General features: G+C 35.5%; 1 protein-coding gene and 1 non-coding gene across 2 annotated transcripts; one reads left to right on the plus strand and one right to left on the minus strand.

The window, feature by feature from the left end:
* Positions 1–1,292: 1,292 nt before the first annotated feature.
* Positions 1,293–2,768, minus strand: LOC108477476 (uncharacterized). The gene is made up of 2 exons (XM_017780023.1): positions 2,132–2,768; positions 1,293–1,366 (listed from the first exon to the last, which is right to left on the minus strand). The coding sequence occupies exons 1-2, from the start codon at positions 2,766–2,768 to the stop codon at positions 1,293–1,295; spliced, it is 711 nt and encodes a 236-aa protein (XP_017635512.1).
* A 642-nt stretch (positions 2,769–3,410) lies between these two features.
* Positions 3,411–3,517, plus strand: LOC128289561 (small nucleolar RNA R71). The gene has a single exon (XR_008279207.1). It is a non-coding gene; the product is annotated as a small nucleolar RNA R71 (small nucleolar RNA).
* Positions 3,518–14,023: the final 10,506 nt, after the last annotated feature.

Here is a 14,023-nt window from a genome sequence, read left to right on the forward strand (position 1 = left end):
TCAAGCAAAATACATATGAATGCATGAATGCACATATTTTTACCCTTGCATAAAACCATCTTGTATTGTTAATCTATTAAAAGAACAACATATACATCAGTTCTCAACAATCTTCTTTCTCTAAAAACTTGGTCAAATGTCAAAGGTTCGCTTCAACAAAGGTAGTACAAAAAAATTGTCCCTAAAAACAAAATTTTTGAAGTACTCATGTATGCTTTCTGGCCATAGCAAATATCTCCTAATGCAGTCAGTTCATTTGTTACCAAAACTCAAGTTTCTTTGTAACTCTTGCTCATAACCTTTTCAAGATATTTATTTGTAATTTTTTTCTTTTCTTTTCTTTTCTTTTTATTATTTTCTTTTTCTTTTTTTTTCTTTTATAACATTAGGGGATTTAGCATGGCACAAAATTCTTTGACTTGATAATCACAATAGAGCATACACCAAATTACCTAGTACTCAATCATGTCACAATTTAAATATAAATCACTCTTGAAGCTAAGGGTTTTGACTAAAAAGATGGATGGAGTAAAGAACTACCTCCTTAGCTATTTAGCTTATTACTACTAAGGAATGCCCTTAATTTTTTTATTACACACTCTTACTTCAACTCACCTTCCTAGTCAACAGCACGATAGAGCAAACAAAGTGGTGCTGACTTACTCAACAATTCTAAGCATTGGAGTGTCTCCTTTATTTAAGTAATGTCGTGGCAAAATGATTGAGTTTAGCTTGAAAAACCCTAAGTTCATTAGAAGACACTCTCTATAAAAAAAATATCTGAGTATAGAACATCATTTTTAAGAATAATTTTTCACACAATCTAACCTAAACTAAAATCGCCTCATCCACTGTCACATGTTCTAGATATACTGAAGAATATAAGCTCATCATTGAGCATCACGAGTAAAGATTGAACTTCTCATAGACAAAACATTACTTAATATTCACATGGCATTGGCAAACAACTTAACTATACTAGGATGAACATATATACTAGATATGTAATGTAACCTAAATGCAAACTACATCCCCAAACCTAAGGGATGCGTTGTCCTCAATGCATGAATAGATATATACAAACTATCTATATATAGAAAATGCCATGGAAAAATATATGCAATGTAATATGTATGAAAGAAAAAGAAAAGTTGCCTTGCTTGGATTATATTATAGATACTTCATTTTATCTGACGAGTTGATTTACGAGCAGCAACCTTGCACCTCTACTTCCTCTTCATCCTCACGGTCAGTCTCAATGCTGACAGACTCTATTTTCTCTGGTTCTTCCTCTAGTGCTTTGGTGCATTCTTTTCATTGGCAGGATTCATCGCAACGGGCTCTACATCACTGACCTTGTCCTCTCCTATAGTTTATTAAACAAAGGAAATGAAATAACTAATAGAAATTTAAATCGAAAAAATGAAATAAAAATGAAAAGAATTTTTAAGATGTTGAAGTTAAACATCTCGAAGATTAATGGACTGCTTTTCTTGCTTTACATAAGGACCCCAATAGTGTTTCAATCATTGTCTATTAACTTTAAATGTGACCCTCATTTTCATGTCTCTAACATCAACAGCTCCATGCAGATATGCATGGGCTACCAAGCATTGTTCATAAAAATTGAAAAGTCTATTTTTCTCTAGCAAAGTGCACAAGGGTCTTCGCTCAAATGAATCTTCATCACTATTAGATTTGTTGTGACAAAATCTCGTAAACTCTTCCACCACTTTTGTTTCTATCAATTTAATGACATGACATTCTTCATTCTCATCAACACATTTCAGCTTATTAAATACATTGAACGTGACCTGCTGGTCATTCATCCTCATGGTCAGTTCACCTTTCTACATATCAATTAAAGTTTTGCCTGTAGCAAGAAAAGGTCTTCCAAGAATAACTGGCACATCCTAGTCAGCTTCAAATTCTAAAATAAGGAAATCAGTAGGAAAGATAACTTTATCCACTCTTACTAGTACGTCCTCAATTTTACTTTCCAGATGGGCGTAGGATCAATCAGCTAATTGCAAAGTCACTATAGTAGGTCTTGCTTTCCCAATTCCTAGCTTCCTAAAAATAGACACAATCATTAGATTTATACTTACTCTTAAGTCACATAATGCCTTACCAACATAATGATTTCCAATTGAACACAGGATAGTGAAACTCCCTGGATCCTTCAACTTTGGAGCTAATTTATTCATCAACATTGCTGTGCACCCTTCAGTGAGAGCAGTAGTCTCAAATTCTCCCAATCTGTGGCTTTTTGACAATATGTATTTTATAAATTTTACATAATTAGGCATTTGCTCCAAAGTTTCTACTAACGGTATGTTGATATAGAGTTGCTTCAAAACATCTAAAAACCTTTTAAACTGAATTTTCCTGTTTAGCATTTTGATATCTCTGAGGAAAATGTAAAGGTGGTCATCCTTCAGGTTACCGATATTGTTTTGTGTGACATTTTTGTTGGCAACATGATCTGATTTTATCACAACATTTCTATGTGTACCTTTTTCAGGTGCTTTTTGTCGTTCAGTAGGTTCTGAGATCTTTTCGTGATTGCAGTTGGATTTGTCTTCTTCTGTCATGGCATCTTGAACAACTTCATCCAACTTAGTCCCACTTCTAAGGGTAGTGGCCTTGCACTGCTCCTTCCCTTGGATTCTCAAAATTTCAGTATCACTTAGCAATGTTCCTTGTGGCCTTGAATTTAGAGTGTTCGCTGTTTTCCCCACTTGATTTTTAAGAGCTCGGTGAGACATAGCTTGACTCTAAATCACATCATCATTTTTTGCCATATACTCCTTCAGTAAAGATTTAATAGAATTAGAAGATGATACTTGAACTTGTTGAGCATTTTCCCTCGGCATAGGATGATTATAAAAGGGTGGTGCATTGTGCATATTTTTTCTTGCAACATTGTGTGAACTCCCCGCACCTTAATTATTTCAACTAAAATTTAGATTTTGTTTCCACCCCGAATTGTAAGTGTTGGAATAGGGGTTATTATTCTAGTTAAAATTCCCATATAGTATGTTGATGCTGGGTTTGATGGGTGTTTATCAAACACATGACCTTCACCACAATAAACACATGACAACTCGACTGATTTCATTTTATGGACTACAGTTTATTTTTCATTGTTTTAATTATTTTTTCTAGAGAAGATACTTGGGCTGTCAACAAAGTGATTTTTATCAAGCTCTATGGTACCAACAGGTCTCTTACCCACCTTAACTCTCATTTTCGAATATTGATAATCGTTGTTGGCAATCTTTTCCAAAATCTCATATGCTTCATTATACGTTTTACCCAACAGAGTACCATTGGCAAACGTATAAACTACCATCCTCGTATGTACATTCAAACCATTAGAAAACATCTCCATTTGAGTCTAGTGCTGGAACCCATGCATCGAACATCACTAAATTAACTTCTTAAATCATTCCCAAACTTCATATAACGTTTCGTCCTCTATTTTCCAAAAAGATGTGATGTCATTTCTAAGTTTAGCATTCATAGTTGGTGGATTATACCATAGCAGAAACCTCTGGCAAAGATCATTCCCTGATGCCACTATTCTTGATGACAAAGCATTCTGTAACATCCTAAAATAGGTCCTAGTCGGAATGGTGGTTTCGGGGCAAAAAATCTGTGACAGCCCAAAATTGACCCTAGTTGGAATGTGGTTTCGGGACCGCAAAACCGAGGCATAAAAATAATTTAATGCTCATTTTGATGCTTATGATATGTGTTAATTCGTGTGTGACATTTTTGATGTTTGATTTAGAGTTATAAATGTGAATTTCACTAGAAAGGACCTAGTAGAAAACTTTGAAAGTATGATGGGGAAATGTGTGATGACTAATTAAAGCATGCATGCAAAACAATGGACTTGCATGTCAAATTCCCCCCCCCAATAGCTAGTGGCCGGCCATGACAAGGAATTATGGGCAAAATCATGTCATGAAACATGTTTGGTAAGTGGGTTATGTTGGAATGAATAAAATAAGGAGTATGGAATAAAAAAAATGTGTGTGTGAAGGCTTCTCTCCTCCCCATTGCCGTAGGTAGGAAAGAAAACAAAAAATTTTGTTCATCCATTTCACTCTCTTTTGGCCGAAAATACTAAGGATAAGGAAGGAGTTTTGCTTCATGCTTGGTTTGGAAGAGGATTAGGAAGGGTTTGGCTATACTTGCATCAAGATTAAGGTATGTTTGATGTTGTGCCATGAGATTCATGCATGTTTTTGGTTGCTAACTTGATGTTCTTATTAGCCCATGGTTCAAATCTTTGTTATATCATGGGGATGGTATTTGGCCAAGGTGGATTTTGAGTTAATGCCATTGCATGTTAAATATGAAGCTTGCTAATGGTATATGTGATGGTGGATTGATGGCTCTTGGACTTTCTTTTTAGTATTTTGAGTAAGACATTAAGTTCTTTGCTTAATCATGACCAAAATTATGGTGTTGTGATGTATTCGGTCATGGTATATCCATAAGTATGATTCATGCATGTTGCATGGTAGGTAAGATTTGAGCTTTGGATATGTGTTTATATTTGGATATAAACAACTTGAGATTCGCCCTTGCACCTACATGAATATATGTTTGCACATGATGTATTGGTATGACATATATACTATTTTAAGGTGTATATTTGCTTGTGATGTTGTTTCGTTATGAAGTAAACGAGAGATGTGTATTGAGCTACAATATGTAATGCGTTAGTTAGTAAAATGTATGCTGTTTTTTTGTGTAGTATTAAGTGTAAAATTGGCCTCAACATAGACATGCATATTCGCCAAATGAAGTAGATTGGTGTGCATGTATTCGGTTAGAGGCAACCATATTGAAGCCTTATCTTGGCTTAGATTATTGACTAAATGGGTAATAAGTGAGGATGGTTGCGAATATACAAACATACATATGCATGTGTAATTGAATTATGAATGTTTAGCAAGATGGTTAAACTAGTTGATTTATTGATTAAGCTCAAGGAGTTAAAGAAGGAGAATCAAGCAAGGGAAAGACGAAGGTCATCGAGTAGCCGACTTGGACTATTTTACCCAACACAAGGTAAGTCACTAAGCATATATTTTGTATTGATTTGAATAGACATAATGTCTATATAATTATGCCGAAAGGAATGATGAATTTATATACATGTATGTATGTGGTGATGGAAGTATTGAATGAAAGGAAAAGAGGTGAGATGTATTGAGTTGTTGATTTCGGCACTAAGTGTGCGGGTATAAACATTTGTGATCATGAGAATGGCACTAAGTGTGCGGGTTTAAAACTTGTACAGCACTAAGTGTGCGAGTTTGATCATATAGCACTAAGTGTGCGAGTTGATTATATAGCACTAAGTGTGCGGACTCACTATATGCTTTTGAATCACTATTGGCACTGAGTGTGCGACACTATTGAGTTGATCACGGACAGCGGATCGGGTAAGTACCTTGAGTTCATGGCTAATAGGCGCTATGTTTATATTTGGGGTTGAGCTTGGTAAGTTTGAACCTATGTGACAATGTAAATTGAAGTCACGTACATAAGAATTATCGTGGAATGAGTGAAAGGTCATGTAGATGTATGATTGTGACGAAAACAAAATGGTGTATAGAAATGCTTCAAATATCCTATTGATTAGTATATGGAATGTGAATGTGTAACTTGGTATGTGGTTGAATCGAATGGTCTAAGGAACTATGGTATAGTTAGGTTTGAATGCGTAATTAGCCTCGCTCCATTTTGTTTCCTTTTGCGATAATGTTATTAATGGTTGGTAGTGCATTGCTTATGACTTCATCGAGTTATATACTCATTCGGTGTTTGCTTGTCACCTATTTTAGGTTTCTTGGACTAGACTTTTTGCGTATTCGGGACCGTCATCGAAGTCATCACACCGACTAGCGACTTTTTGGTACCTTCTTCTTAGATGGTCTAAGAGAACATTTCGGCATGTATAGGCTATTATGTTTTGTTTGAACTTGGTATGTAAAATTTTGAATAGCCATGCGAAAATGGCTTATAAATGTTTTGAGCATAATGTTAAAATCATTTGGTATGTATATGCTCATTAAGAGGCACGGAAATGTTTGGCAATGACCAGCCATTAGAATGGGTCATCATGATTATATTTTGGACTATATATGAAAAAGGGGTGGTTGAATCATAGAAACTATGTGTTAGAGAAAGTCTACCCTAGAAATAGATGCTGGCAGCAACAGTGATGTGGATGTGGAAAATCACTAAAAATATTAGGAATGGAATTAAATAGTGAATAAATTATGTAAATTAACCTTGATTAATCTCTATTCATATGGAAGAAACGAAACGGTCATATGAGTTGTACGTTAAGAGATATTTGGGTTTTCGTGAAACAGGGCCAGAACGGTTTCTGGATTCCCTGTTTCGACTTTGAAAATTCATTATAAATTAACCCGAGACATTTAGAAATCATTCCATATATGTATAGATTCCTTTTTGAGTCTAGTTTCTATAGAAACAAACGGCATCAGCATTGAAGCCCTGCACAGGGAGTTATTCGAGTTGCAACGCTCGAAGGTCAGTGTAGTCGACCCCTGTAACATGGGAGACTTTAAATAATAAACTGTACTAATTGGCTCGACCAAAAATTCTAGAAAAAAATCTGTAGATGGACATATGAGTGTAGTTTCAGGGAAAAATTACGAAACTGATTTTCGAGTTGTATAACTCAAGTTATGATTTTTGAGGCGACAGTGACGCAGTGACCAGCTAGTCTGGAAATTTCTAAATGGACTGTGAAAATAGTTAAGTCTGTGTGCACCTTGTGTCCGATTCCGGTAACGGACTCGGGTACGGGGTGTTACGAAATCTGACATCAAAATATTTACTTTATGATTATTATGAGGCCTAGAATATGAGTATATGCATCTGTTAAAGTTTCATGAATAAATTCTTTAAGTAAGGTGTTCAATTGGAAATTAGGGACTATATTGAATAAATTGAAAAACTTGAATTCTAGAAGTAATTTGTATGAAATTGCTTTGGGTTATGAATTAGAATGTCTTGGCGAGCAATTTTCCCAAATTCTATGTTTTTGGACAAAAATGGGCTTGCATGGATGGAATTTTAAGGAAAGGGCTTAAGGGCATTTTGGTCATTTGGTATTTTAATGAAATAAAATGAGAAAAATGAACCAAAATCAGCCCATTCTCTTTCTTTTCTAGCAGAAAATTCAAGGGTTTCCATAGCTAGGGCTTTCAACCTTTCCAAGCTCAATAATAAGTTCTCTCAAGCCCCCTTTTTCATGCTCTTTGTATTTTTGAAATCCTGGTAGCTTGCTCTCTCCATTTCTACCCATATTTCATGCTAGGGTTCATGTTTAAAAATTTACCCATGCATGATTTGCTTGTATTTTGATGGATTATGGAGGAATATGAAAGATGAATGTGTATTAAACATCTTTTCCTAGTTGATTATCATGAAAAACCCTTATAGGGACTATTTTGATAAAAGGTGTAAATGTGTGGTAGAAATGAGAAAATAATGGAAAATGTGGGCTACCATAAGAAGGAAAAATGTTTGGCTAGGCTTGGGTAAGATAGAAAGTGCATGTGTTTCATTAAACGAGCCTAGGGACTAAATCGTAAAAATGTGAAAGGTTAGGGGAAAAACGGTCATTTGGACCGGGGGTAGATATTAAACTTGAAATGTATAATGTAGTGTATAAATTAGTTAAAATTTTTTGTTATAGACCTTGAGGAACAAATTCCAGAGGTCGATCGAGGTAAACTCAAGTTTTCGGAATAACCGAAATACAATTCCGAAAAGAATACCAGGTAAGTTTGAATAACTTAAAGTAAACCCCTAATATGCATAATTGAATGATTTATGAATGCATGATGATTGCATTTATTATTAGCATGAAATATCATAGAAATGCATATTTGATGGTAACATGTGAAAAATGTCTCGAATGAGGTTGACAAAGGGAATTCGATGGATAAACCCTCATTGATATGTGTAAAGAGATCTTGCATGTGTTGCAGTAAGGATTTAGCCCGAACGGGTAAGCCGTGATCTCAAGTATGAAAAGGATCTAACCTGGACGGGTGTTCCTTGAATGATCAAGCCTCCCGAAGAATATGTGTGCATTATGGATTTAGCCCGGACGGGTAATCCAATTAGGGTTTGAATTTAGTCTAGACTAGTAATTCAGATCCGAGCTCATTAAGGGTGTTTGTCGTTATAGGGGATTTAGCCTGGACTGGTAATCCCGACATCACCTTATGCGTTCATGATATGAGTGATTTAGCCTGGACTGGTAATCTTCCCATGAGATGTAAGGTTCGCGAGAGTGCATATATGTGAAATGATCATTCATAAGAATTGACGAATAATAGGTATTCCATCAAGATTTCCTAGAAACTCAACGGGATTAATATGATGTATGTTAATAAGATGATGAATGATGAGCTCATCTACATAAATTACATGTTGCTTTGTTACGTAACTAACTCATTGACTGAGTGCATGTGATAGGGAATCATTTCATAATTTATGATTTCATGATTTAAATATGGATGTATTTACTTTCTTATTATTCGAGCTTACTAAGCATTTAAATGCTTACCCCACTTTTTTTCCCTATCTCCCAGAGCTCGAGGACTCGAAAGGATTGGAAGACGATTGGAGAGTCAACACACTATCAACTAGACAAGCTTTGGTATAAAGACTTTGTTTATTTTGTTCAATGACATGCATAGTATTTTTGAGTATTTTGTTATATGTGTCATTTGATTTGCAAAATGAAGGCATGTAAGAATATATTTATCTCCTTGTATATGGCCACGAAAATTGGCTTAATTGAATTAGGCTATGACCTACGAATTTATGCATGGTTTTATTTACAAGTGATGAGTCGTTACCAATTGGCAATGAGTCACATGAACGAGCCAATTTCAGATGAATTAAAGTGACATGGGAACCCATACATACTAAATGGGAAATAACCTATCATGTATGAAACCAATGATATGAGGTTTTCATACATCTAGTTTAATCAAGATTATTTACAAGTGTATAATTATGTTTTACTTTGAATTTGGTAACCACTAAGCATAAGTAGTAGAAAGGGGTGACTAAAAGCTTGGAAAATAGCCCGTTAGAGTCCACATGGTTAGACACACAGGCGTGTGTCTAGGCCGTGTGTGACACACGGTTCCCTCCCATAGGCATGCGCTATGGCCGTGTGTCCCCTGCACTTAAACTTTTAGCTCAAAGTTGTACACGGGTAGGCCACACAAGCATGCACCATGGTCGTGTTAATAAGACAGTGTCGTCCATGGGCAGACAGCACGGGTGTGTGCCATGGCCGTGTTGATAAGTCAGTGTTGCCTACGGATGAAGGGCATGGGCGTACCCCAAGTCACAGGGGTGTGTGACACACGGCCCACCTACACGAGCGTGTGACACTTTATGATAAGGAAAGTTTTCCTAAGGAGCCCAAGGTTTATCAAACGTATTCGAATTTGTCCCGCACTGCCTCTAGGTATGTTATAGGCCTCGAAGGCTTATATAAGGGACAATTTTTTCATGGATGAAAAGCTTAAAATTTGAGTAAAACTTGGAGACCCAATTTGGTACGTTTCAAAATGTAAAGTCCTGGTAATGCCTTGAACCCTATCCCGGTGTCGGGTACGGGTGAGGGGTGTTACACATTCAGCCAAGCTCTCGAACGATCTCTTAAAGAGTACGGCAATAGCTTAAGCCTCAGAGCATCTTTAGGAACACCTTGTTGTCTAAATGAGTCACAGACTTCTAGAATCTTAAATGCAGTCTTGGATCTTCAGTGGGTAGTCCACCAAACTATCTTACTATTTACTGTAACGCCCCCACGCCCGAAACCGTCGCCGGAGTCGAGCTTGAGGGATTACCGAACATAATTTATCAAATTAAGAACTTCAAATCATTTGTTTCTACATTCACAGCTTTCTAACTACCTGCGTCACAGTTACAAGAAAAATCATATCTCGAGTTACGAAACTCAAAATCAAGATCCGTAAATTTTCACTAAATCTAGACTCATATATCTATTTATTAATTTTTATCTAGAATTTTTGGTTGGGCCAATTAGTACAGTTTATTAGTTAAAGTCTCCCTGTTTCAGGTTTGACCGCTCGACATCCGTGTATTACGAATCAGATATATCTCTATACAGAATTTCAATGACTACAAGGTTTATTTTATTAAAACTAGACTCAATAAATAATCTTTAATATAAAGAAAAACTTCTAAGTATTTTTTTAAAATTTATTATGAATTTTTAAATTCAAAAAAGGGGATCCAGAAATTACTCTGGCCCTGTTTCACAAAAGTTTAAATATCTCATAAAATATAATTTATATGCCTGTTTTGTTCAATCCACATGAAAATAGACTCATTAAGCTTCAATTTCATAACTTACTTATTATTTATTTCCATTTATACTATTTTTAGTGATTTTTCAAATTCATGTCATTTCTGCAGCAATATTCTGTTTTAAGGCAAGTTTCATCTTTCCATGAATTTTTATGAACTAGATAACCTATTAAACTTCCATAATATCAAACATGATCTAAATTAGCCATCACCATGACTTATCAATATCAAACATTTTCTCAACCAAACATGGCCGTATCATAAAATTTTTTTATTCAAAATAAGTATATTGCTATACATGCCATACTTAAGTTTTACAAGCCATTTACCCAGATGAAAGTCCTTTGGATAGTGTGATCGAACCTTCGACCCGTCCTGATTCCCGAGCTGGCTTGTTCAAAACTAGAGTAAATAAAGAGGAGGGAGTAAGCATAAATGCTTAGTAAGTTCATATGTAAATAACAAGTAACATAACAATACAAATATACCAAACAACTTTAGCATGGTATCACCAAAACATATGCCATATTTCTAAACATCATTCATCATCTTACCACCTTATCGTTGTTGTATCTATTTTCAACCCGAGGGTTAAGAACATACCTGTCCAAAGTGTCCATTTCACAACACTTACCAAAACGTCACTTGCATTTTAAGTGTTCTTCCATTTCACTAGAAATTTCACCCGTTGAACACATCGGAATACAACTCGGATACACGGATAATTTTCACATAAGTGCCTCATATGTAATCAAGAAATCATGTAACCCGCCCCTAAGTGAACTCGGACTCAACTCAATGAGCTCGGGCATTCGCATCCATAAGTGAACTCGGACTCAACTCAACGAGTTCGGATGCCTAGTTACATCTCACGAACTCGGACTCAACTCAACGAGTTCGGATGCTCAACCATCCTAGTGACATGTCACTTGTATCCTAATCTATTCCTAAGGTTCAACCAGGATTTTTCCCTCGATCTCACATTTGTCGTCTTCCATGGAATATCGGAACCGATACTCGGTAGCAATTCATATTTATCAAGTAGTAAACATGATTTGCATATTACTCAACATTAAACACAAAGCATAATATTTCACGATTAAAAATCAGCGTATCATATAATTAACATCAATAACTTAAAAATAACAATTATGCTACATTATTTACACATGAACTTACCTTGGTACCAAAATATAAAGATTTTGCAATTTAGTCCACAATCTTTTCTTTTCCTCGATCGCGACTTGAATCTCGTTTCTCTTGATCTATGATGCTAAAGTAATCTTATTTAATACATACATTCATCAAAACAGCATTTAATACGAACTTTGGAAAATTACACTTTTGCCCCTAAACTTTTGCATAATTACACTTTTGCCCCTAGGCTCGGGAATTAAACTTTATTCCTTATTCTTATGTTTTATAACATGCTGATCACTTTTCCCTTCTATGGCAACATCAAATTCTCTCTCTAACATATACTTGTGACTATTAGGTATTTTTGCCGATTAAGCCCTTTTACTCGTTTTCACTCAAAACCGAGTAGCACAAGTTGTCTAACATAATTTAAAACCTCATATTCTATCATAAAACATCAAAATACACAAATTTCACCTATGGGTATTTTTCCAAATATAAACCCTAGGTTGAATTATTGCTAACATAAGCTTAATCGAGCTACAGGATTCCAAAACGTCTGAGAACATAAAAAGGGCTTGGAATCACTTACTATGGAGCTTGGAAGCTTGAAACAAACCCTAGCTATGGATAACCCTTGAAATTTCGGCCTAATGAAGAAGATGGACAAAAATTGGCTTTTAATTTTGTTTTTAATTCATTTTAATAACTAAATGACCAAAATACCCTTACTACTAAACTTTCCAAGAATTCCTTCCATGTCCTAATTTTGTCCATGAACTTAAAATTGGTCAAATTGCTATTTAAGACCTCCTCATTAATATTCCAAAACAATTTCATACTAAAAACTTCTAGAATGCAAGTTTTGCAACTTATTCGATTTAGTCCCTACTTTAAATTTAAGCACTTTAGGCATAGAATTTCATCACAAAATTTTCACACAATCATGCAATCATATCATAATCATCAAAATAATTATAAAATAATTATTTCTATCTCGGATTTGTGGTCACGAAACCACTATTCTGATTAAGCCCTAATTCAGGATATTACAACTCTCTCCCCCTTTTAAGGATTTTCGTCCTCGAAAATCTTACCGGTAAACAGGTGTGGATATTGGTTTCTCATAGTTTCTTCAGGTTCCCATGTAGTCTCTTCTACCCCATGCTTTTGCCAGAAAACTTTCACAAGTGCAACACTTTTATTTCTTAGATGTTTGACTTCTCGAGCTAAAATCTTAATCGGTTCTTCTTCATAAGTCATATCTGGTCGCAGTTCAATTTCTGTCGGTGAAATTATATGTGAAGGATCCGAACGATACCGGCGTAACATAGATATGTGAAACACATCATGAATCTTCTCTAATTCGGGTGGTAACGCTAGCTGATATGCTACCGGTCCAACTTTTTCAATTATTTCATACGGTCTAATAAAACGCGGACTTAACTTGCCCTTTTGTCCAAATCTAAGGACTTTCTTCCATGGAGACACTTTCAAAAATACCTTATCACCAACTTGAAACTCCATTTCTTTTCGTTTCAAATCCGCATAAGATTTCTGTCTATCTGAAGCAGCTTTCAAACAATCTCGAATCACTTTCACCTTTTCTTCGGTTTCTTTTATTAAATCAACTCCATAAATCGATTTTCCTTGAGTTCACCCAATACAATGGCGTCCGACATTTACGACCATATAATGCTTCATAAGGTGCCATCTTCAAACTCGTCGATAACTATTATTATAAGCAAATTCTACCAATGGTAAGTACCTTTCCCAACTATCTTGAAATTCCAATACGCAACATCCGAGCATGTCTTCAAGAATCAATTACTCTCTAATTGTCCATCGGTTTGTGGATGAAAGGCGGTCTTGAAATTTAACTTTGTACCTAATGCCTCTTGCAACTTTTGCCAAAACCGTGAGGTAAACCTCGGATCTCTATCCGAAATGATTGACAAAGGTATCCCATGAAGTCTAACAATCTCTGGATATACAATTCAGCCAACTTATTAAGAGAATAATCATGCGTCTGGAATAAAATGAGCCGATTTAGTCGGTCATCAACTATTGCCCGGATGGCATTTTTCTTCCCTGGAGTTAACGGCAACCCTGATATAAAATCCATAGTAATCCTATCCCATTTCCATTCAGGAACCATAATAGGCTGAATTAATCCCGAAGGTACCTGGTGTTTAGCTTTCACTTGTTGACAAACTAAGCACTTTGATACAAACTCAGAAATATCTCTTTTCATTCCACTCCACTAGTACATTTTCTTTAAGTCATTATACATCTTCGTACTGCCCGGATGAACCGCCAAACAACTATTATGTGCTTCATGCAAAATCTTTTGAATCAACTCATCATTTTTCAAGACACAAATCTGATTTTAAACATCAAAAACCATCGAACCGATTCAAATCGATCCGTGTCGACTTCACATCGTTCTCTTTTGGCTAGCAAA

Source organism: Gossypium arboreum, chromosome 2 (genome assembly GCF_025698485.1).
Source record: "Gossypium arboreum isolate Shixiya-1 chromosome 2, ASM2569848v2, whole genome shotgun sequence".
Taxonomy (NCBI): domain Eukaryota; kingdom Viridiplantae; phylum Streptophyta; class Magnoliopsida; order Malvales; family Malvaceae; genus Gossypium; species Gossypium arboreum.